At 48.5% G+C, this 24,431-nt stretch overlaps 1 protein-coding gene across 4 annotated transcripts in view; it reads right to left on the minus strand.

The window, feature by feature from the left end:
• CYFIP1 (cytoplasmic FMR1 interacting protein 1) overlaps window positions 1–24,431 on the minus strand; it is a 111,361-nt gene that overhangs the window by 33,618 nt on the left and 53,312 nt on the right. For all 4 annotated transcript variants that reach the window (XM_034951848.4, XM_034951850.3, XM_003805941.6 and 1 more), the window contains exons 13-22: window positions 22,752–22,877; window positions 15,456–15,622; window positions 14,553–14,700; window positions 13,242–13,395; window positions 11,486–11,642; window positions 8,933–9,029; window positions 7,497–7,573; window positions 7,280–7,388; window positions 5,953–6,072; window positions 368–567 (exon numbers count right to left, since the gene is read on the minus strand). In XM_034951848.4, the coding sequence (XP_034807739.2) occupies window positions 368–567; window positions 5,953–6,072; window positions 7,280–7,388; window positions 7,497–7,573; window positions 8,933–9,029; window positions 11,486–11,642; window positions 13,242–13,395; window positions 14,553–14,700; window positions 15,456–15,622; window positions 22,752–22,877 (1,355 nt within the window). The remainder of the gene's footprint in view (window positions 1–367; window positions 568–5,952; window positions 6,073–7,279; window positions 7,389–7,496; window positions 7,574–8,932; window positions 9,030–11,485; window positions 11,643–13,241; window positions 13,396–14,552; window positions 14,701–15,455; window positions 15,623–22,751; window positions 22,878–24,431) is intronic.

Consider the following 24,431-nt stretch of genomic DNA (forward strand, 5'->3'; position numbering starts at 1 on the left):
ACCAATCACATCACTTCATGCTGTCCATGGGCGGTGGGTGGGAGGGTGGCTTCCCCACACTCCAACATGCCAGCACGGAAGCATAAGAAGCAGACTCACCCCACTTCCACCACCAGGCAAACAGAAAGACAGGAGATGCAGCCCCACGCAAGCCCCACGTGCAAAGCCATGACCATCCACGCGAGGGTAGGCCCGAGGCTGCCTGTGCACACAGAAGACACTGGAGGGCCTGCGTGCTCTTCATGTGAGAAGTGATGGGGAGCAGCAAGAGCAGGGAGACAGGGACCTGGTGACATGGAGGAAGCCTGCGGGGACATGGGTCCCTGAGCGCCTCGCCTGTGGGCGCCTGTGTGGCGGGCACGCTCACCGGTTGGTAGAGCCATTGTAGCAGTAGTTGGGCAGGAAGTCATAGTTGAGCTCCCAGAAGACGTGCAGGGTGATCCTCCCGTAGGGCGCTGACACGTTGTGGTTGGCCTCCCGGAACATGGCATCGAAGCTGTCCAGCGTCAGGTACCGGCTCAGCAGCTTGTGGGTCATGCGGTTGATTTCCAACAGGCCATCCAGCTCCTGTGGCACCAAAGACAGGGGTGGGTGACAGAGCTGGTCCAGGCAGGAAGGAGGCGCCGAGTGGCCTCTGATCCCACCCAGGCCTCACAGTCCCTGGCAGGGCTGCACGGAGGCAGCCCCCAGTGAGCGTAGGCTCTGACAGGTGACATGAGCTTGCTTCTTGGCACCCCACCTTTTCACAGTCACCCCCACTGGGTCATACCTTTCTCCACTGCAGTCACCTCCACGCCACCTACCCCTGCTGTCCAGCACCCTGTGGGGCAGCACGTGTGGCCTGCTACTGCCACTCTTCCCCCCATGTGCCCGCTGAGCCCCGGCCCTGCCCTGCAGTATAACCCAGCCGGCAGCTACATCTCCCTGGGCATTGGAGCTGAGCCAGCTTTCTCTGAGGTGCCTGGAGTCACTGAAAGGCATGCATGGGTGGCAGGGCAGGTGCACTTGTTCCCACAGGCCTTGCAAGCCCTCACGTGCGCTGCTCTGGAGCTCGCCCAGGCTGCACTGTCCAACATGGCAGCCGGGGCCAGAGCACAGCTGCTCCCACCTGAGGCGCGCTACATGAGACACCAGATTTCAAAGACTGAGTAGGACGAAACAGACTAGCAAATACCCACCTCAATTATATTGCCATAGGAATGACGTGGTGAATTAATATGGGGATACAGTGGATTAAGTATGTTATTAAAAATAACTTCACCTATTTCCTTTTCTAATGAGACTATGGGAAAATTTCAAATTACGGATCTGACTTGCGTTCTATTTCTATTGGACAGTAATGGCCTCGATCAAAGCCTCGACCAATGATTTTACTCAAAATCATATTTGGCCAATGCCAACAGAAACACCATGGCCTGTACCAAATTACGCTCGTAGAAAAAGGCCGCCACAGGTCTCTCTCTGAGTCCCAGCCTGTTTGACTCTAAGGATGAACATGCAGGGCCCTGCTCTGAAGTGCAGAGATGCTCACAGGGACACGCACTGTGCCCGCCAGCGCCCAGTGTCTGCCAGCCAAGGTCTGTTCTCCAGGAATGAACAATCCTCTCGAGCCCTGGCACGTTCATTACCATCTGTCTGCAGCCTTTATTCTCAGAAGATCAATTTGGCTGGCGACCAAACCCTCGATTCACAGTTCCTTTCCTTGGCTCTGGTGAAGGTCTGAGGACAATCGGATTTTCCTTCCCTGCCTGCCCTGCTCGGACAGCCCAAGGACTTCTTCCTCACCTGGAAAGTCCAAAACTTTCACTGCAATACCGTTTTTAAATGTATTGTTATTTTTTTTTCTAATCTTCAACCAGCCTAAGATGCAGTATTTCTAAGTGTTGACAAGCTTGGGTCAGTTTTACCAAATACATGATGTATGCTTTTAATAGACACTTTCAAGATGTCTTCTATTTTATCAATATTTTCTTGAAATAGATGCCAGTCGGCCCTGTTCCGTTGCTTTGGTTTTCTTCTTGAGGAAGCTGTATGACAGGTACACTGAATCTTCATCATCCATGATGATGATCATCTGAGAACATCATTTCCTCTCAAATCCTTTTTCTGCTTTAATTTCTTTTTGATTTTAAAAATGTTCCCTCTTTTCATTCTTTTTTTTTTTTTTTTTTTGAGACACAGCCTCAAAAACTCCTGGGTTCAAGCGATTCCCCTGCCTCAGCATCCCGAGTAGCTGGGACTACAGGCGTGTGCCACCATGCCTGGTTAATTTATTGTATTTTTTAGTAGAGACAGGGTTTACCATGGTGGCCAGGATGGTCTCGATCTCCTGACCTCGTGATCCATCCACCTTGGCCTCCCAAAGTGCTGGGATTATAGGAGCGAGCCACCGAACGCCCAGCCTTCATTCTTATTTCTGTTATTTTTATTTTTGTTTTTGTTTTGAGACGGAGTCTCACTCTGTCACCCAGGCTGCAGTACAGTGGCACGATCTCGGCTCACTGCAACCTCTGCCTCCCGGGTTCATGCCATTCTCCTGCCTCAGCCTCCCGAGTAGCTGGGACTACAGGTGCCCACCACCACGCCCGGCTAATTTTTTTATTTTTAGTAGAGACGGGGTTTCACCATGTTAGCCAGGATGGTCTCCATCTCCTGACCTCGTGATCTGCCTGCCTCAGCCTCCCAAAGTGCTGGGATTACAGGCATGAGCCACTGTGCCCAGCCTTTTCTCTTTTCAAAACTTTCTTTTTTCCAATAACCTTATTTCTCCATTTATTTATTTTTTTTCTTTGAGACAGAGTCTTGCTCTGTTGCCTAGGCTGGAGTGCAATGGCACAATCTTGGCTCACTGCAACCTCTGCCTCCTGGGTTCAAGCAATTCTCCCGCCTCAGCCTCCCAAGGAGCTGAGATTACAGGCATGTGCCACCACGCCCGGCTAATTTTTTGTATTTTTAGTAGAGATGGGGTTTCACCATGTTGGCCAGCCTGGTCTTGAACTCCTGACCTCAGGCAATCCACCCACCTCAGCCTCCAAAAGTGCTGGGATTACAGGTGTGAGCCACCGTGCCCAGCCTATTTCTGGATTTCTAAAAATTCTGATTTATATTATTCTTTCACAGCAACTACTACTTTTTTTTTTTTTTTTTTTTTTTTTTTTGAGACGGAGTCTCGCTTTGTCGCCCAGGCTGGAGTGCAGTGGCACAATCTTGGCTCACTGCAACCTCCGCCTCCCGGGTTCACGCCATTCTCCTGCCTCAGCCTCCCAAGTAGCTGGGACTACAGGCGTCCGCCATCAAGCCTGGCTAATTTTTTGTATTTTTAGTAGAGACGGGGTTTCACCGTGTTAGCCAGGATGGTCTCGATCTCCTGACCTCGTGATCCGCCCGCCTCGTCCTCCCAAAGTGCTGGGATTACAGCCGTGAGCCACGGCGCCCGGCCAGCAACTACTACTTTCTTAATTTCTTTTAGCTCACTGTGAAAGATGAGGTTACAGTTTCCATGGTCCGTGGGTGTCTGTCTGACGTGCCTCCACTGTCTGTAGGGACACTGCTGTGCACTTACATTTGCTTTTTTAGTGTAATACGTCTAAAGGGGATTGGACCATGATCTTTACCTGTGGCTCGACTGGAAGTGAAATAAGCTCTCTCATGCTTCTGAAGAGGAAGAGGGGTTGGTCAGGGCCAAGAGTAACAGCACTGGCTCAAGCCTTCTGAGACCTGCCTCTCATGCTCCCCTCCGCCATGATCCTAACCCTTACCAGCTTACATGCTATTCCCAGCAGCTTCTCCCATGGGCAGCTTTGTCTTAGGAGGGAATTTTGATTTATTCAATTCCAGAGTCAGCAGGGCCTACTGTTTTAGCTCCCTGAAACCTGATCTCATCTCAGGCATCTTTGAAGAGCTCTCTCTAAATTATTCTCTGTAGGCCATCAGCCTGGGCTCCTTGACTCCAATGGTGCCAGGTGGCGGGCAGCACAACTCATGTGTACTCAAATGGCCTGACTCACAGGGGTGCCAGTGTTGACTAAAGGACTGTGGTATCCCCAGGGCTGGCACAAACGATCAGCCTTCGGAAGTCTCATTGATCTGGATAAAGGGAAACGCCCTAGGCCGACCAATACCAGCCTAACTTGAATCATCATAAAAGAAATTTGTGGCTCCTCAACCAGTTCTCGGACCCAGAGCTCCTTGGGTGAAGGGGAGAAAGGACCTTGTGCATTTTGTTAGAAAATGCACACTGTAAACCCTCCCCCTGCTCCCACAGTGGAAACGGACGTGTGGCCGTGCACCAATGACCACGCACTGGAGAAGGGAAGACAACCAGCCCATTCAGGCTTACTGCCTACTAGCTCTGATTAAATCCTAAAGATTCAAAGGCACCACAGGCCGAGGGTCAGAGTTGGGGGGTGGTCAGGTGATCCACAGAGCTGTGGCTCGGGGGCCCGCTCACTGAGGTCCCCCTGTGGCTCCGGCCCTGGCTCCAGCATGTGTAGTTGGGTGGCACACCTGAGTGGCAGGCCGGTGTCTTCTGTCCACGTTAAGGTCTTTCTGCCATCTTCTCTTCAGACAAGTCTTCCGTGACGCCACTCTCTCTCATCTCCTCTAACACTCCAGTTACACGTTAGGTCTTTCCACTGTTTTCCACATTTCTTATGCTCTTTTCTGTCTCATTCATTTTTATTTTTCTCTGTTCCCCAGTTCAGATGTTTTTAACGTCTGTTTTCCTGTTCCTTAGTCTTGCCTCTTCCTGTGTTCAAATTGTGATAGAGACACAGGGAAAAATGGCAGACAGAAGGTGGGACTAACTGGCAGCTCCCATTCAGACGAACACAGCAGTGTGTGAAGACTCACACTGCAAATTTTTGCTTCAAGAAATACCACAGGAACATACCAGGAAAGCAGAGAATCCAAAGACCCTCTGAAGGAAGCGGCTTGCCTCTGTAGGCTCTGTGAGACAGCCGAAAAATGGGTGAGCGCCCAAAGAGGGTGAGCGGGGAACGTTGGCCCCGAACACACATCCTCACTGGGAAACCTGAAGGTCCAGATAACAGGAGAAGGATTAGACCTTACCTGGAGATTAGATGAATTCAGACAGCCAAGCGAAATGTAGGGGTAGAAGAATTAGCAGGAAGACCCTTGTGGGCTCTCTTGGTCCCTAAAGAAGATATTTCTTTTTTTTTTTTTTTTTTTTTTTTTTTGAGACAGAGTCTTGCTCTGTCACCCAGGCTGGAGTGCAGGGGCGCGATCTGGGCTCACTGCAACCCTGCCTCCTGGATTCAAGCGATTCTCCTGCCTCAGCTTACGGAGTAGCTGGGACTACAGGTGCCTGCCACCACGCCCGCCTAATTTTTGTAGTTTTAGAGGAGATGGGGTTTCACTATGTTGGCCAGGTTGGTCTCAAACTCCTGACCTCAAATGATCCACCCCCCTCAGCCTCCCAAAGTGCTGGGATTACAGGCATGAGCCACTGTGCCAGCCAAAGTTAAACATTTTTATCTCCTAGCTCGTTAATACTAAAATGTAAACACGTTATTAAGTGGTGTGCTACCTTCTGCCATAGTTGGCGATTTTTTCAAGATTGGGGTTATGTGTTCGTTAAGTCAATTTAGCATTGTGAACACTGAGTGTAGGCTTGGTATAGGCCACGCCCGATGAGTGCATCTCTTTTATCATCTATACAAGAGGCTTGGTATAGGCCACGCCCGATGAGTGCATCTCTTTTATTATCTATACAAGAGGCTTGGTATAGGCCACGCCCGATGAGTGCATCTCTTTTATTATCTATACAAGAGGCTTGGTATAGGCCACGCCCGATGAGTGCATCTCTTTTATCATCTATACAAGAGGCTTGGTATAGGCCACGCCCGATGAGTGCATCTCTTTTATCATCTATACAAGAACTGGACCTACCCTTAGTCCAATTTATCAATAGGGCAAAGTGAAATTACTCACAACTATGGAGGTCAAATCTTCACTTTCAAATCGTCCAATCGCCAGTTCCAGGGACTTAGACATGGCTGCTGAGACGCGCTGGGTGATCAGACGATTGAGGTCTATTGACCTGCCGAGGAGCTGGTGTACACAGGGAAGGATGGCAGGTAAAGAGTGGACATGAGCAGCTCGAAAACAACAAACGCCTCACCAGAGACCCTGGAGAAGCTGGTCTGTCAATAACGACACCCTTTACAACCACGTTCAAGACCCATCTCCCCGCATACATGGCAGCCTGTGTGTGTCTTTTTACAGGTGTTATGACGATAAATAAAATTACTCCATCTCTATTTTGGCCTACTAGGAACATATCCATACTTCAGTGTTGTTCTAACAACATAAAAATATGACAAAGCCCTGGTGAAAATGTCCAAAAATGTGCATGATGATTATTCGTGTATAGAGAGTAGAATTAAATGCAATTTTTTTTACAGTTTTCCATATTTTACTAACTAGTTTTGTGTGTGTAATGTAACATCACTTTTAATTTTTAATTTTTTTCTTTTTTTAATGTTTGTGGGTACGCAGTAAGTGTACATATTTATGGGGTACATGAGATGTTTTGATACAGGCATGCAATGTGTATCTTTTTTTAAAAGCTGTAAAAAATAAGCACTGTATATCTTTAAATTCTTCCTGCTGGCCAGGAGAAAGTTTTCTCTGATACTCTGAGCTGATGAGTGCTTCTCACCTTCATTCTTTTTAAGCTCTGGCTTTTGGGCTCCTGGAGAAGAGCTGACCCCTCCGGGCTATGCCTGCCCCCAGGAGCCGCAGGGCAGATACAGAATGCTGCAGGTGTTCCCTGTGTGTGAGGTGACCCAATAGAAACGGTGTGTCTTTCAATGCCTAACAATTTATAAGGACGTTCACAGTCACAAGGCATGCTGATATCTAAACCTAGCTAGCTATAAGAAATCTCAATCATTTTTTTTTTCTTTTTTTTGAGACGGAGTCTTGCTCACTCTGTCGCCCAGGCTGGAGTGCAGTGGTGCAATCTCAGCTCACTGCAAGCTCCACTTCCCAGGTTCAGGCGATTCTCTTGCCTCAGCATCCCAGAGCAGCTGGGACTACAGGAACCCACCAGCACGCCCAGCTAATTTTTGTATTTTTAGTAGAGATGGGGTTTTGCTATGTTGGCCAGGCTGGTCTTGAACTCCTAACCTCAGGTGATCCGCCCACCTTGGCCTCCCAGTGTTGGGATTACAGGCGTGAGCCACCGCACCCAGCCGAAAACCCAGTCTTTTCAATGCACGCTCTACGTCCCCACCACAGCCCGGCCCCAGCTCACCTGCACGTGCCTCTGCTTCAGCAGCGTCTCGTAGCGGTTAGACGGCGGGAGGTGGATCGTGGCTCCCTGATTCTTGCATTCTGATCGTAACCGTTTATCAAGAAGCAAACTAGTGTAGAAGGAAGACAGAAAGTTTTTCATACGCCATAAATTGTAATGGGAATGTCAGATCAAATTATGAAACGTTTTGTATCAAAATCACACACCAGATACTCACCTTCCTGCCATAACCTTATAATAGGCAAATATCTGGTCTGCTAGCTTGTAAACAAATTGGTCAAAACATAGATTCACCTGAAGAAAAAGAAAGCACACGTTACAGTTTGATTCCCTAAAGCAAGATCAAATAACAAGGTGAAAAACAAAATGTTTCGTTAAGGCAACTAACTGAGGCTCTTATTTGAGACGGAGTCTTGCTCTGTTGCCCAGGCTGGAGCGCAGTAGTGCGATCTTGGCTCACTGTAATCTCTGCCTCAAGTGATTCTCCTGCCTCAGCCTCCTGAGTAGCTGGGATTATAGGTGCCCGCCACCATTAGCCTGGTGTGGTGGCACGTGCCTGTGGTCCTGGCTACTCGGGAGGCTAAGCACAAGAATCGCTTGAACTCACACCACTGCACTCCAGCCTCGGCGACAGAGCAAGACTCCACCTCAAAAAAGAAAAATAAACTAAAGAAACTAGCAATAATCTTACTGTCCAACAACAGCACACTAAATAAACTGCAGTGTGGCCAGGAGTGACTACCACACTGCCACAGAAAACTAGGCTAGAACCAATCTTACTGAGGGAGAAAAATATTCCTATTCTCTGAAATGCAAGAGAGAATCAACAAGGCTCTCTTCACTGTGTGCAGTGACCACGAGGAGCTACTGTGCATTGCAGGTGGGTTCCCGCCCTGGGGCAGCTCCGCCTACTGTGCACTCCAGGAGGCACCACCGAGGGCCTTCCCTGGAGCAAAGTGGCTGTTCTGGGTGTGAGATTGCTCAGGAGGTACCCTCAAAAGACCCTTACTTGCAGATGGGATTCGCACTATCTCCTGGAACTGTGAGGAGAATACCTGTGCTTCGTGGCAAGTGGGACCCAGGACCCATCTGCCCAGCAGACAGGGCCAAGAAGGGCATCTCTGCCCTCCTCCCATCCTGCAGGGCCGGGGACCTGTGACATCTCCCTGAAGCACCATTTTCAGGTGGTCTTTGTGAGAAGGCAGAGGAGATGATGTGTAGAATAAGGTTCATCTCCTTAAATGTGCATACACTAACCTGAGAATTCCACCTGTGGGAACTTGTCCTATAGAAGTCATGCGATGCAAATAAAAAACATGCCAGGGAGTGCAGCAGAGTGCTATTTATAAAATCCAAAACCCAAAAAATACAGAAATAAAACAGGAGTTGCTTCAGTTGAACATCAAAGATCATGTTCATAACCAAAAATAGATGAGGACGCAGACACCGCAGTGACACACGGTCAAGTGAAAAAGCGCATCCTGCACTCATCGTGGGAGCATATCCACAGAGGAAGGGCTTGCTCCCACATGCTTGCTTCGTGGTTTATACTGTCTTATATTTTAAAGAAAGTTTAATACTTGGGAGAAAACAAAAAGAGAAAGGAGATTTAATTGAAGGAAATGAACAGAAATGGAGCTGCAGGGGCCTCACCTCGGCCTCAATTTCGTCGTAGAGGAACTGTTTGTTGAACCTGGTGAGCGCGTAGTGGGCGCTGTCATTGTACAGGTCCAGGGAGTAGAGCACGTACCTGCAGAGGACAGCAGCAGTGTGACCAGCAGCCTCTGCCACTCACTCGCAGCTCCGACAGCCTCGCCCCACCTCAGAAACTCAACTCCATTTTCCACCTCTCACGTAAGGAAAAACAATTTTCACTTCAAACACCAGTCCCCCTGTGAAAGCCCGTGGTGGCTGCGCCTGAGGTGGCCGCCACACCCACCAGGCTGCGAGGACGCTTGGGGACAGCAGATGCTCACTGAAGGCCACACACGGACAAGGGCCTCCACCTGCCTGCATCTTCTCACTTAGCAGACTTTAAAATATTTCACTACAAGTACATAGGATTTTTAACAAAAGAAAATTGGGTTATTTTCTTATTTCAAGAATGAACTCCAAGGGCCAGGCTTGGTGGCTCATGCCTGTAATCCCAGCACTTTGTGGGGCTGAGGTGGGCAGATCACTTGAGGTGAGGAGTTCAAGACCAGCCTGGGCAATACGGCAAGACACTGTCTCTAACAAAACTACAAAAAACTATCTGGGCATGGTGGCGCACGCCTGTAGTCCCAGCTACTTGCGAGGCTGAGGTAGAAGGATCACTTGAGCCTGAGAGGTTGAGGCTGCAGTGAGCTGAGATCGTGCCACTACACTCTAGCCTGTGTGACAGAGTGAGACCCTGTCCAAAAAAAATGATAGAGAATGAACTCCAGCACTTTAGGTGGATGAGGCAGGAAGATAACATGAGGCCAGGAGTTTGAGACCAGGTTGGACAACATAGCAAGACCCCATCTCCATGAAACACAAAACAATTAGCCAGGTGTGGTGGCGCATGCCTGTAGTCCCAGCTACTCAGGAGGCTGAGGCAGGAGGATCACCTGAGCCTGGGAGGTTGAAGCTGCAGTGAGCTGTCTTTGCACCACTGCACTCCAGCCTGGGCAATAGAGCAAGACCTTGTCTCTGTTGGGGGAAAAAAAAAAAGAATGAACTGACTGGAAAAGAACAAAGGTGGACTGGGCGCGGTGACTCATGCCTGTAATCCCAGCAGTTTGGAGGCCGAGGTGGGCGGATCACTTGAGGTCAGGAGTTCGAGACCAGCCTGGCTAACATGATGAAACCCATCTCTACTAAAAATACAAAAATTAGCCGGGCGTGGTGGTGGGTGCCTGTAGTCCCAGCTACTTGGGATGCTGAGGCCGGAGAATTGCTTGAACCCGGGAGGCATAGGTTGCAATGAGCTGAGATTGTGCCACTGCACTCCAGCCTGGGTAACAGAGCAAGAGCAAGGCTCTGTCTCAAAAAAAAAAAAAAAGAAAAAGAAAAAGAAAGAAAGAAAAAAAAGAAAAAATCACACCAACGGAAGTACATAGACAGCATTAAAAAAAAAAAAAAAAAAAGAACAAAGGTGAAGGTCCTGGATCCCACAGCTCACCAGGAGCATGTCCAGCATGGCCCATGGTTGAAGGCCCGTCTCCCACTACCTCATATCTGGACAAAGGCCATGGCCAGGGGCAAGGAGGCCCATGCCTGAAGGAGGCCTCCAAGCTGGTTCCAGCTCCTCATGCCGCCCCAATGCTGTGCAATGAGCCATCAGAGGCTCTGCCCACACAAATGGCATGGCCATGCCACAGCCACAGAGAGTGGAAGGTGACTGCCCTTACCATCTCCTGGGCACCATGAGGGATGTGTGAGGACTGACACACAAGGAACTCAGGGGCTTCCCACTCATGGTGCTCAGAAGACAGACTGGCTGGGTGGCTCCCCAGTCGCTCACCATGAGACACACCCTTTTCCAAACACTTTCCCTTCCATGAACTTTATATTTTGAAAGACTGACCCTTCCATCTAGGTCTACAGTCCTGATCCCCAAAACAAAGCTGTTCAATCAATACTTCCTTTCCCCACTTCATCTGGGTCAGAGGCTGTGTCACACAAAAGGCCAGGCCACAAGGCTCCCGCAAGGCAGCTCCTGGGCATGGCCACCTCACAGGGCCTGCACTACGAAGGCCTGGGGAAGGTCCAGGTTCATCCATCTCCCTGGTCCAGGCCGAGTCCCCGGGTCCCAGCCAGCACCCATGCAAAGTAGGAACGTGACTGGTTCTAGTGCCTGAGCTCTCAATTCCAGTCTGACACCAAGAAACTGGTTAGTTACCTGTATTAATCTCTAAAGCTTTACCCCAGGAAACATGATTTCTTTTTTTTTTTTTTTATTTGGAGACAGGGTCTTGCTATGTGGCCAGGCTGGAATGCAGTGGTGCAATCCATAGCTCAATGCAGCCAGATTTCTGTGGTAAAGCAATCCTCCCGCATCAGCCACCACACCAGGCTAAGTTTTCTCATTTTTGTAGAGACTGGGGTCTTGCTATTTTGCCCAGGCCCAGAAACGTGATTTCAAATACAATACTAAAAACAGTCCCGGCCTCTCCGCCACCTCCTCTGAGGACCCCTGGTCACCACACACAAAGGCTGGAGACAGGCCCGCAGGACACGCACTCCATCATCGATGCCTCCTTGGTCTCCAGGATGTGGTCCGTCAGGATCCAGGGCATCGACATCTCAATGGGGAACTGGATCCTCCTGCCCATGGTCAGCTCCAGGAAGAACTCTCGGAACCACAGCTGCGAAAGGTCACAGCACTGCTGCAGCGTTTCTGGGAGGGTTCAAACAACACCATGTTATCTCCCGCAAGCAAAAAAAACCTTTAGCAGAGATGACACAAGGGCTGTGTGCCGGGTGCCTGCTCCTCCTCGCTCAGCCCCAAGCCATGCAGCATGGACATGAGTGGGGAGGGGTCACCGGGGCCTTGCACTAGGGACAGGACCAGCTGGGCATAGCTGCAGGTAAAGCCACCTCATCAACCCTGTGAGCCCTTCAGTGGGATCCAGGGGGAAAGTGTCTTTTTTTTTTTTTTTTTTTTTTGAGACAGAGTCTATCTCACTCTGTCACCCAGGCTGGAGGTGAGTGGCGCGATCATAGCTTACTGCAGCCTTCAACTCCTGGGCTCAAGCGATCCTCCTGCCTCAGCCTCCCAAGTAGCTGAGAACACAGGCACGTGCCACCAACTGATTTTGTATTTTTTATAGAGATGGGGGTCTCGCCATGTTGCCCAGGCTGGTCTCAAACTCCCAAATTCAAGTGATTCTCCTGCCTTGGCTTCCCAAAGTGTTAGGATTAACAGGTATGAGCTACTGTGTTTTACCTAAAAATGTTCTTCTCAAAAGGAGACATAAAAACAGGACTTCTGGCTGGGCACAGTGGCTCACACCTGTAATCCTAGCACTTTGGGAGGCCGAAGCGGGTTGATCACAAGGTCAGGAGTTTGAGACCAGCCTGGCCAACATGGTAAAACCCCATCTCTACTAAAAATACAAAAATTAGCCAGGCGCAGTGGTGAGCACCTATAATCCCAGCTACTTGGGAGGCTGAGGGAGGAGAATCTCTTGAACCTGGGAGGCGGAGCTTGCAGTGAGCTGAGATCGCCCCACTGTACTCTAGCCTGGGTGACAGAGCAAGACTTCGTCTCAACAAAAAACAAAACAAAAAAACAGGACTTCTTCACTTTCACTTAGGATAAAAACCAATGTCCAGGCTGCAGCATTAGAGGCACACTCAGGGAGGTCTGTCTAACGCAAAAATGAGACAGATTAAAAGAGCCCACACTCGAACTCCATCCTTTCATGGAGTTAACAGCAAAAGTGGTACTATTTCCTCCAATACCTGCAGCACCCCAGCCAAGACAGCAGGGATCCTGTTCTGAGCAAGAGGTGGACACGGAGGACTCGATGAGAACACGGGACAGACACACGGAGGGCAGAGAGCGCACCCACCGGTGGCCAGTCAAGGTGGCCGGGTGTCACCCAGGATGGGCTTGCCTGGCACAGGGCACCCGCCACCTTCCCCCCACGCCATGGTCTGCAAGGGCCATTTCTAATATTTATCAATGCCTGTGTCTCAACTCAGGCACCAGATTACATTCGCCTGTTTCCAACCCCGCATGGGTTGAAAAGATTTTCTGTTCATGTCACAGGGCCAGCCCGGACTCCTCAGTTTATACCCTTGTAGGGACCACGCCCTGTGGAGTGAGCTCAGGCCAGGGACGTACAGCCACCGCCACAGAGGGCAGGACGAGTCACCGTCTGGGTGCACCAAGGGACGGGGCAGGGGGTGGTCAGGCGGGCGGAAGCATTCTAGACGGTGTTAGTGGTGTTAGGACATGCCAGGCCGGATGCTGCTCAGCAGTATCTCTTACCACTGAAATTTATCAAGTGAGTGTAGAAGAATGACTCTCGATGAAATTTTTCTATGTCCAATATGGTGGGCCCCTCAAGGCTACTTCTCAAGGTTTTCTTGGAACCACTTTTGTCTGCAATGAGGGACTCTAGCATGGTTCTCACCATGTAAAGCTGGATTATCCAAGGAAACATTTGTGGGGGAGAAAATATACATGGTACATTAGTTATGCCAAACTCAAAAAGCCCATGAGAGAAGGACTGCTCCGCTACGCCCTGGCCGGGAGGGCCCCGCACCAGCTCCCCGAGGGGTCCGGGTGCCTGTCTACGCGGCCACGTTGCTGCTGCTTTGGGGAAAGAACAACTTGTAGCGGAGCAGTTCGCCTCCGTGCCATAAACGTCAAGAGAAACAAATGATGTCTTACCACCAAAGGTTAAAAGGGGTAGGTAGGTGCACGACTGCCTCAGAAACGTGTTAACCGCATGCAAGAGCCTCTCCATGCCCAGAGACTTGAGCTGCCTGAGCAGCTCGGCAGAGCCCAAGGACTCGGCCATGGTGCGCACCAGGTAGAGCTAGACACGGACAGACAGGAGGGAGAGGCAGGAGAGAGACGTTAGTCACTCGACACACACACCCCAGGCAGGGACACGGGACGCACGCAGAGGGAGGCGGGGAGGGTGGCCGGCACCACGCACAGGCCGAGGGCCGTCCCCCTGACCCTCCTGCAGAGCCAGCAGCGTGCATTGCTGGTGACTTTCCAGAAGAGTGGCAGAAGAGATTAAAAGCCTCCAGCAGAGATGAGGGAGAAGACCAGCCCCAGGACGGAGGACAGATGCAGCGGTGTGGATTAAACCGGGTGTGAAAGTCGTGAGAAGCACCTCGGGGAGGCCTGAACACACCAGGAGAGAGGACAGTGGGCAGCTTAGGACCATGACACACGCAAGCAGCACCTCACAGTTTCCCACGCCCCATCTACGGTCATTTGCAGACCCAACGTAAAAATTATACAGACATTCAAACACCCATCAAGAAACACAGAATGAATACAGACACGTGGACTTGTGCCCACATTTTTGGGATGGGAGTTGAAATGGAGTCAGACTCCTTTTTAGTGCACATGACACATCTGACAATCAAGGCACGTCTCCTCACACTCCCAGCTCACTTGGGTGGGAAACAGAGGAGCAGCAGAAACCACAGGCGCCGCTTTCTCTGCCTGAGCAGGCAGCGAGGACCTCATTTAACCCGGGCCTCACCAGCCCCACCCGCTCACAACTCAGGGTGGGTCCCCCCAGGGAGAGGGTGCAGGCGGGGCTCAAGGGACGAGAACCTGAGTGCTGGAGGGTCCCACGGCGCGGCGTGGTACTTTTATGTCGAAGCCGCTCTTGGGGTCCTTCTCGCCCCTCAAGGCTGGGTCATTGAAGGGCTCATGCCCCGTCTCCCAGTCACACACGGTCTTCCTGATGGCCTGCAGGACACTGAACACCCCACCAAGTGATCAGCAAGGCCCAGAGGCCGAGACCTCCAGCCTCACAATCACACCATCTCCTCACCCAACTACCAGGCTCTCAGAACAGCCCCCATGAAAATACAAATTCCTCTGGGGGCCGTGGAGGGATGTGGTAATGGACCAGCTCAACAGGAAAGTTAAAAAGGAGCCTGCCTTCTGGAGAGTATTACTACACCCAGAAGACTGCCCTGAGCTCCAGTTCGCATCTGTTAGCCCAGGGCAGCAGTGAGGTGGCTCTGAGTCACGCTGTGGGCAGGGGGAGGGCAGAACACAGCCTCCGCCCGGAGCAGAGCTGGGCCCCGCCTGCCCGCAGCTGGCTGTCCCCAGTAACCAACAGGAATGTGAAGTCACCCACATGACCAGAGCCTGGCCATGTCTCTCGACTGGTTTGGAACACAGCCTCATCACCAACAGGGCTCCACCGTGCAGAGACCCCCATAAGGCACCATGCATGAACCACAGGCACCACGAGCCTGGGATAAATGCACCTTGTCCCGGGGTCCTCAGACTCCCTAGACACTTGGCAGCTGACTTACTGTCCGTTGTTTGGGTTAATAATTGGACCCATGCATTACTTTTAGAGGTAATTCACCAAGAGGGCATCTGAAGGTTGAAGATAAATATATTGAAATCATTTTTGAGAATTTAACGCTCCTGTTGTTTGAATCCAAGTTCATCCGAGGACGTGTGGGCACAGTGGGCCAGGGCGTGGGGAAGGCTGACCTCTGGATGACGTTCTTCTTCTTCTTGATGGCCTGCCGCAGCGGCTCCCTAAGGGTCACCTGGGAGAAGTCCTGCAGTGCGGCATAGACGGTGTGCCGGATGGCATGGTTGAACACACTCTCCATCCTGCCCATCAGCACCTGCAGGCCTTTGATCATGGCGATCACCTGCAGGGGACACAGCAACAGGGACGGCCCTTCTTAGGGACGGCACCAAGCCTCCTCTGCCTGGCAGATGCCAGGGGCTGCTCCTCCTCGCCCACAGCACCTCTCTTACGCCCTCCCACGTTCGTGCCCTGCAGCTGCCCTGCCCCAAAACGTCTTCTCCAAAGCTGTAGTCAATGGAACTGTGCCCGCATCTGACTCCCCATCAGACCATGAGCACCTGGAGGACAGGGATGCATCTGACTCGAAACACACACGCATCCACCCCGGCACACCCTCCTGTGATGGAATTCAAATGGGAAAGAAGAAAAAGACTCAGGAAAGTGGCATGATATTACTAGAAAAAGAAGCTACAAGAGGTTGTAGTCCAAATCCCATATTGTTCACAACAAAGGCGCACTGAACTACCATTCACAGAAAAAGCCTGGAAGACTCTGATGGAACATAATTACATGACAAAGAGCTTCCAAAGGAATTCCTGGGACAGAAAAATGGTGCCAGGGCTCATTATTTCCCTGTTTCCAGCCAGTAATTTTGTCATGACAGTGTGCTTTATTACTTTCTGAATAAACAATTGAAGGGCACAAACCAAGCATGAACTTTACAATTGCATGAGCTTTCTTACTGCTTTTGCAGTTTATAAATATTTCTACAGCCAACTTCACGATAGCTATGTGAGACCTAGAAATCTCTCTGAAAGCAGCAAGTGAGGCAGAGCAAGACACACTTACCCCAAGTCCATCCTGCCGTGTGGACGTCTGACATATAAGACACCAAAGTGGAACATTTAATAGCACCAGTGAAACATAATTCACTTCTTTTTATTTTTTAACTAGAACGCTGTACCTAAGACTAATACATTTGGGAAAATCTTAACAACCCTTCTTTGGCCAGGCACGGTGGCTCACACCTATAATCCTGGCACTTTGGGAGGCTGAGGCGGGAGAATCACTTGAGACCAGAGTTCAAGATCAGCCTGAACAAAATGGCCAGACCCCATCTCTACAAAAAATTTAAAAATTAGCCAGGTGTGGTGGCATGAACCTATAGTCCCAGCTACTCAGGAGGCTAAGCCAGGAGGATCACTTGAGCCTAGGAGTTCGAGGCTGCAGTGAGCCATGACTATGCCACTGCTCTCCAGCCTGGGTGACAGAGCGAGAACCTGTCTCAAAACAAAACAAAACAAAAACCCTACTTCAACATCTGAAAATGGTCTTCAGTCCACAGTAATAAAAAAACAAAAAACAAACAAACAAAAAAAACCTTTTGAAATTAAGTATTTGACAGATTCAAAATTAAGGCAGCTTTTTTTTTTTTTTTTTTTTTTGAGACAGGGTCTCACTCTGTTGCCCAGACTGGAGTGCAGTGGCATGATCATAGCTCACTGCAGCCTTGAACTCCCAGGGTCAATCGATCCTCCTGCCTCAGCCTCCTGGGTAACTAGTTCTATAAGCATGCACTACCATGCTTGGCTAAGCATCTTCCTACTTTTATTAAATCTGTTGGTTTGAAGTTCACTTAGCAAGAACACAAATGTGTTTCCCCAAGGCTTCACACAGTCTCCCTCTATCACTTTCTGGTTTTATTCACACCTTTTGAGTTCCTCATTATGGCTTTATAAACAGCCTGATTCATGGGTAAATGTAGACGTGTCTGACAAGTACTTGAAACATGGCTTATATGATTTTGGTGCTTTTCTTTTTCATGAAATTTTCAGGTGGAAAAGTTGACAGTCTGCTTTTAATTCATCCTTCTATAATGTAAAGAATTTCCAAATAGACTGCTTTCATTTAAGACTCATGGTCTATAAGCAATTAAAATAATGAAAATTTTAGAAAGGAAAAAGTCTGGAAGAAAACGCACCCAGCTGCTCAGCGCCATCTCTGTGATGACGCCGCAGGCACTGTGCCTTCCTAATGCCATGCTTGTGTTTTCAGCATGCTTAGTTTGGAAAACTGATGATTTTATATTGTTTTTCCAATCAACAAAAAAGAAAGGTTCTATTTAAAAAACCAAACGAGGAAAAACCCATTTAAGTGAACATAACAATCCTACATATTCACACTTACAGGAAGAAGGAAAAGGCAAGTTAACAGCAAACTGAGAGCTTTAGATGCACGCATTAGAAAACTAAAAAGGATAAAAATCATAATACTTATCAAACATTCATCACTAATTTATAGAAAACAGCAAAATAAACCCCCCCAAAATAGAAGAAAAATAACTAAAAGCACCCGGGCGCAGTGGCTCATGCCTGTAATCCCAGTATTTTGGGAGGCCGAGGCGGGCGGATCACAAGGTCAGGAGTTCAAGACCAGCCTGGCCAATATGGTGAAACCCCGTCTCTAATAAAAATACAAAAATTAGCCTGGTGTGGTGGTGCACACCTGTAGTCCCAGCTACTTGGGAGGCTAAGGCAGGAGAACTGCTTGAAACTGGGAGGTGGAGGTTGCAGTGAGCTGAGATGGCATCACTACACTCCAGCCTGGGTGACACAGCGAGACTCTGTCTCAAAAATAAATAAATAAATAAATAAATAAATAAATAAATGCAACAATTAATGAAACAGAAAACAAGTGTATAATCAAGGGTGATCAACAAAGACAAAGCTGTTCAGTCAATAAATAGTAAAACTGACAAATGCTCAGCAAGAATAACAAAGAAAAAAAAGACAGAGAAGCAGGCCAGGCGCGGTAGCTCACGCCTGTAATCCCAGCACTTTGGGAGGTCAAGGAGGGTGGATCACTTGAGGTCAGGAGTTCAAGACCAGCCAGGCCAACATTGGTGAAACCCTGTATCTACTAAAAATACAAAAATTGGCCAGAAGTAGCTTGAACCCGGGAGGTGAAGGTTGCAGTAAGCTGAGATTGTGCCACTGCACTCTAGCCCGGGCAACACGCGAGACTCTGTCTCAAAAAAAAAAAAAAAAAAAAAAAAAAAGACAGAAGCACGAGTTACCAGCATTAAGAATGAAAAAGGGGACATTAGCAGTTTATAGACAGATTAAGAGATTATGAAAAAATACTGTCATAGGATAGACAGAGGTCAATGGGATAGGATTAAGAGTCCAGAAGTTAACTTACAATTGATTTTCAACAGGGTACCAAAACAATTCGATGGGGAAAGATCATCTTTTCAACAAATAGTACTGACAACTGTATATGCACATGCGAGAGAATCAAGGTGGACCCTTGTGCAGGAAAGGGTTAACTCAGCAGGCTGGGGAGAATGAAACTCCGCACATCCCCAAGAAAGGCCCATCTTCAGGACTGGCTGAAGTCATCCCAGGAACCAACTCTGAACCTTGGGAGTGTCCTGCCTAGAGATTATGTTTTTGTGTGCCTGGGGCCCCGGGCCTACTGCTGTACCAGTCTGATCAGTCTCTGCTAACAAGGTGACTAATAGTGACCTCCTGTGTGTGTTTTGAGGACCTAGAGTCTGAGTAGCCAAGGTCAGCCACGTGACTGGCCCCCAGTAAAAACCCAGGACCCCAAGGCTCTGGGGAGCTGCCCTGGTGAGCCACACTTTGCGTGTGCTGTCACACATCATCGCTGGGAGAAATAAGCACGTCCCGTGCAATTCCACTAGCAGGCACAGCTGGAAGTTTACACCTGTCTTCTCTGGACTCCACTCTTGTGCCTTTTCCCTTTGCTGATCTGACTCTGTCTTTTGGCTGCAAGGAGTCATAACCTTCAATGCAACAACTACCAAGCCCTGTGAGTCCTCCCAGCCAGTCAGGGGGATGGAGGGTGGTCTGGAGGGCCCCTGACACAACCTTGTCAAACGCTGTATAAAAATCCACTCAAAATGGATCATATATTTAAATTAGGTTTAAGTTAGGAGCTAAAACTATAAAACTTTTAGAAGAGGCTGGGCGTGGCGGCTCATGCCTGTAATCCTACCACTTTGGGAGGCAAAGGCGGATAGATCACCTGAGGTGAGGGGTTCAGGACCAGCCTGGCCAACATGGTGAAACCCTGTCTCTACTAAAAATGCAAAAATTAGCTGGGTGTGGTGGCGCACACCTGTAATCCCAGCTACTTGGGAGGCTGAAGCAGGAGAATTGCTTGAACCTGGGAGGCAGAAGTTGCAGTGAGCCGAGATCATGCCACTGCACTCCAGCCTGGGTGACAGAGCAAGACTCTGTCTCAAAAAAGGGGAAAAAAAAAGACTTTTAGAAGGAAACACAGGAGTAAATCATCATGACCTGGGTTACACAATGATTTCTTACATATGACGCCAAAAGCATAAGCAACAAAAGAAAAACAGATAAATCAAACATAATCAAAATTCAAACACTTTGTGTCTCAAAAGACTCCATTAAGAAACTAAAAGGACAATCATAGAATGGGAGGAGATACTGAAAATCCTATGGCTGTAAGGAACTGATATTTAGAATGTATAAGGAACTCTTACAACTCAATAATAAAAAAGATAACCTAATTAAAAATGGGCAAAGGATCTGAAGAGAAATTTCTCCAAATAACACACACGAATGGCCAACAAGCACATAAGACATTTAACATCCTTAGTTGTTAGAAAAACGCAAATCAAAAGCGCAATGAAATGAGATACCACCTCACACCCACTAGGATAGCTAGAATAAAAAAGACATACAATAACAAGTTTGGTGTGGATGTGGGGAAACTGGAGCCCTCACTTACTGCTGGTAAGAAGGAGAAATGGTGCTGCCACTATCTGGTAGTTCCTCAAAAGCTAAATGTGCTGTAATGATCCAGTAATTGCATTTCTAGCTATACAATCAAAAGAAATGAAAACCAGCATCTACACAAAAACCCGCACATGAAAGCTCATAGAGGCTGGGCATGGTGGCTCACCTCTAATCCCAGTGCTTTGGGAAGTCAAAGCAGGAGGATCACTTGAGCTCAGGAGTTCAAGACCAGACTAGGCAACACAGTGAGACCCCATCTCTACAAAAAATTTAAAAATTAGTCAGGCATGGTGGTTTGTGCCTGTGGTCCTAGCTACTTGGGAGGCTGGGGAGGGAGGATTGTCTGAGCCCAGAAGACTGAGGCTGCAATAAGCCATAATCCTGCCACTGCACTCCAGTTGGGTGACAGAGTGAGACCTTGTCTCAAAAAAAAAAAAACAACAAGAAAAAGAAGTTCTCAGCAACTTCATAATAGTGAAAAGCTAGAAATAACCCAAATGTCTATCATCTGATGGATGGATAAATACAATGTAACATATCCATGTAATGCAATATTATTCAGCAATAAACAGAACAAAACAGTGATACCTGTGTGAATCTTGAAAATTATGCTAAGTGGCCTGGCACGGTAGCTCACGCCTGTAATCCTGGCACTTTGGGAGCCCAAGGCAGGCGGATCACCTGAGGTCAGGAGTTTGAGACCAGCCCGGCCAACATGGTGAAACCTTGTCTCTACTATAAATACAAAAATTAGCCGGGCGTGGTGGTGGGTGCCTGTAATCCCAGCTACTCTGGAGACTGAGGCACAAGAATTGCTTGAACCCGGGAGGGAGAAGTTGCAGTAAGCTGAGATCACGCCACTGCCCTCTAGCCTGGGTGACAGAGCAAGGCTCCATCTTAAGAAAAATAAAAGGAAAATTATGCTAAGTGAAAATTATGCTTTGTGAAAGCCAGTCACAAAGGGCCACATATGGTATGATCTACTCATATGAAATGCCCAGAGCAGGCAAATCTACAGGGTCAGAAAGCAGAGTGGTGGCTGCGTAGGGTTGAGGGAGGGAAGAATGAAGGGTGACTGATAATGGGCTGGCATTTCTTTTTGTTCTAAATTTGATTGTGACTGTACAACTCTGTGAATGTGCTGAAAGCATTGACTTTTACACTTCAAATGGGTGACCTGTATGGTTATGTGAAAAAAGAAAAGCTTCTACCAAAATAAGATGAGAATTTACTATGAAAAACCTTATGTCAAAAAATCAGAAAATTTTGGCTGGGCGCAGTGGCTCACACCTGCAATCCCAGCACTTTCGGAGGCTGAGGCGGGTGGATTGCTTGAGCTCAGGAGTTTGAGACGAACCTGGGCAACTTGGTGACACCCCATCTCTGCCAAAAATATAAAAATTAGCCAGGTGTGGTGGCATGCACCTATAGTTTCAGCTAATGGGGAGGCTGAGGTGGGAGGATTGCTTGAGTCCAGGAGGCTGAGGCCAAAACAGTGGTTTTTAACATTTTTATTACTTTTTACTGTTGTACTGTTATTTTTTCTTTCTGAACATTTTTGACCCAAGGTTGGTTCATGGAGGTGGAACCCAAGAACACTGAGGGCCAACTGTATGAGACTTCTGTCAATTCTCCTGTCATGATCCATAGGATTGTTCATATCCTGATTAAAATCCTCACTGTGGGATGGGAAAAGCTGATTCTAAAATGAATATGAAACTACAGTGGGGAAGAATAGCCAAGGAAGTCTAGGAGACAGAAAGACGTGCTTTCTCATACACGGTAGATGACTACAAAGCTACAGAGTGGTGCTGGGATACCGACAGCAACTGACACTGGGTTAGAGCAGAGCAGAAACACAGCCACACATGCATTGTCACGTGACCAGCTACAAAGGTGGCAGCGTGAGGGTTGGACGGAATTGTTTCAAAAATGAATTTCAGGTGAATTTCGCATCTCAGTGTGAAAGCAAAGTGAAGTATCCAGAAAGCAATGCAGAATACCTTCACGACCTGAGAGTATGCAAAGATTTCTCAAACAGCACAGGAAAAGCACAGCTATGAAAGAAAAGATACCAGTTGATGCTGGAATGAAGAGCTGCCCATGGAAAGGCTCACGAGGGGAGTGCAGCGCCTGCCTCACAGGAGAGCAAGACAGCTCTTCTCTCTCAGCAGGGGCCACATCTCTTTCACCTCCCTTCCCCGCACCCGACACTGCTCTCCATCCAGACGCAGGTCCAGGAGTCCAGATTCGCACCCAGGGAGCTTCAGTGCAGACCCAGGACCGACAACCACTGTTTCTCTAATGCGTTCTACTCTGACTACTCTGCCAGATGGAAAGGGGTGCCCACACAGAAGCAATGAGTAAACAGGCAGTTTTGTTCATGTTTTTGCTTTTGACAGAGAAGATGGTGTGAGGCTAGAGCGACATGAGGAAGAGCTAGCGGCCAAGCATCCTCACCTCCACTAGGGCAAACTTCTCCTCGCTGGTGTAGTTGTAGCGCGTGGCACGCTCGTACTCTTCAGCGCTGTCGGGGCAGTCCTTGTTGGAGTACTTGTCGGTGGGGTGCACAAGCTTCCAGGAATACTGTGGTGGCCGAAAGAGCAGAGGTGTTCCATATTGCATGCAAAACGCCTGGCTTCTGGTCTGACTCACACGATGGTGGCCAAAGCCAGGCCAGCCTTCAAACCTTTGCTGCATTCTGAAAGTCACACATGAGGGCGCACACACCGTCCATCTCCACAGATGGGCAAAAGACCCTGGCCCTGTAACCTCTCGTTTAAAAAATCTACCCGGCAAAATGGCCTGGATAGTGAGTGCTGAGTATCTAAGACTCTGGCATTTCATCATCATTTTAAAAAGGATTCTGGGCCAGGCACAGTGGCTCATGCCTATGACCCCAGCACTTGGGAGGTCGAGGTAGGAGGATCACTTGAGCCCAAGAGTTCAAGATCAGCCTGAGCAATATAGTGAGGCCTCATCTCTACAAAAAGTAAAATAGTAAATAAGTAAATAAAGATTTTGCCTTTCAAATGACCATGTACTCTTCCAATTTGACAATTTTTATGTGATCAAAATAAATCACAAAAGGGAAAATCTTTCATTGCTTACAGGTATCCAAATCTTTATATGGCACCAGAAATAATTTACTAATGTTCAACAAAAGACATTGATGGCTGGAGCTCCAAAGAGAAAATGTTATCTTAAAAATGCAGGGCGTGAAGCGACATTAATGGGTACAAATGTACAGTCTGATATTAGAAATAAGACAGTGTTAGATCAGTTAGGGTGACTATTAATTAAAATAATTTATGGTACATTTCAGAATAGATAGGGAAGAACTCGAATTTTTCCGGCATAAGGACAAATATTTATGGCGATGGACATCCCAAGCACACCAATTAGATCTTTGCAAACTGTATGACTGTATTAAATTATCACATGTATCCTGAAACTATGTACCCCTATTATGCATCAATACAAGTAAATATTTAAAGCAAAACAAAATTTAAATGAAAAAATGAGACTTGGCCAGGTACAGTGGCTCACGCCTGTAATCCCAGCACTTTGGAAGGCCCAGGCAGGCAGATGGCTTGAGGCCAGGAGTTTGAGACCAGCCTGGCCCACACGGTGAGACTGTCTGTACAAAAAAAACCAAAAAACAAAAAACTAGGCCAGGTGCGGTGGCTCAAGCCTGTAATCCTAGCACTTTGGGAGACTGAGGCGGGTAGTTCACCTGAGGTCAGGAGTTCAAGACCAGTGTGGCCAACATGGTGAAATACCATCTCTACTAAAAACACAAAAAAATTAGCCAGAAGTGGTGGTGGGCGCCTGTAATCCCAGCTAACTCAGGAGGCTGAGGCAGGAGAATCGCTTGAACCCAGGAGGCAGAGGTTGCAGTGAGCCGAGATCACGCCATTGCACTCCACCCTGGGCAACAAGAGCGAAACTCCGTCTCAAAAAAAAAAAAAAAAAAAAAAAAAAATTAGCCGGGAGCCGTGGTGCACACCTGTGGTCCCAGCAACTTGGGAGGCTGAGGCAGAAGGATCGCTTGGGGTGGGAAGTCAAGGCTGTAGGGACTTATGTTTGCAACACCGCACTCCAGCCTAAGCGACAGGGTGAGACTATCTCAAAAAAAGA

The sequence above is a fragment of the Pan paniscus genome, chromosome 16 (genome assembly GCF_029289425.2).
Source record: "Pan paniscus chromosome 16, NHGRI_mPanPan1-v2.0_pri, whole genome shotgun sequence".
Lineage (NCBI taxonomy): Eukaryota > Metazoa > Chordata > Mammalia > Primates > Hominidae > Pan > Pan paniscus.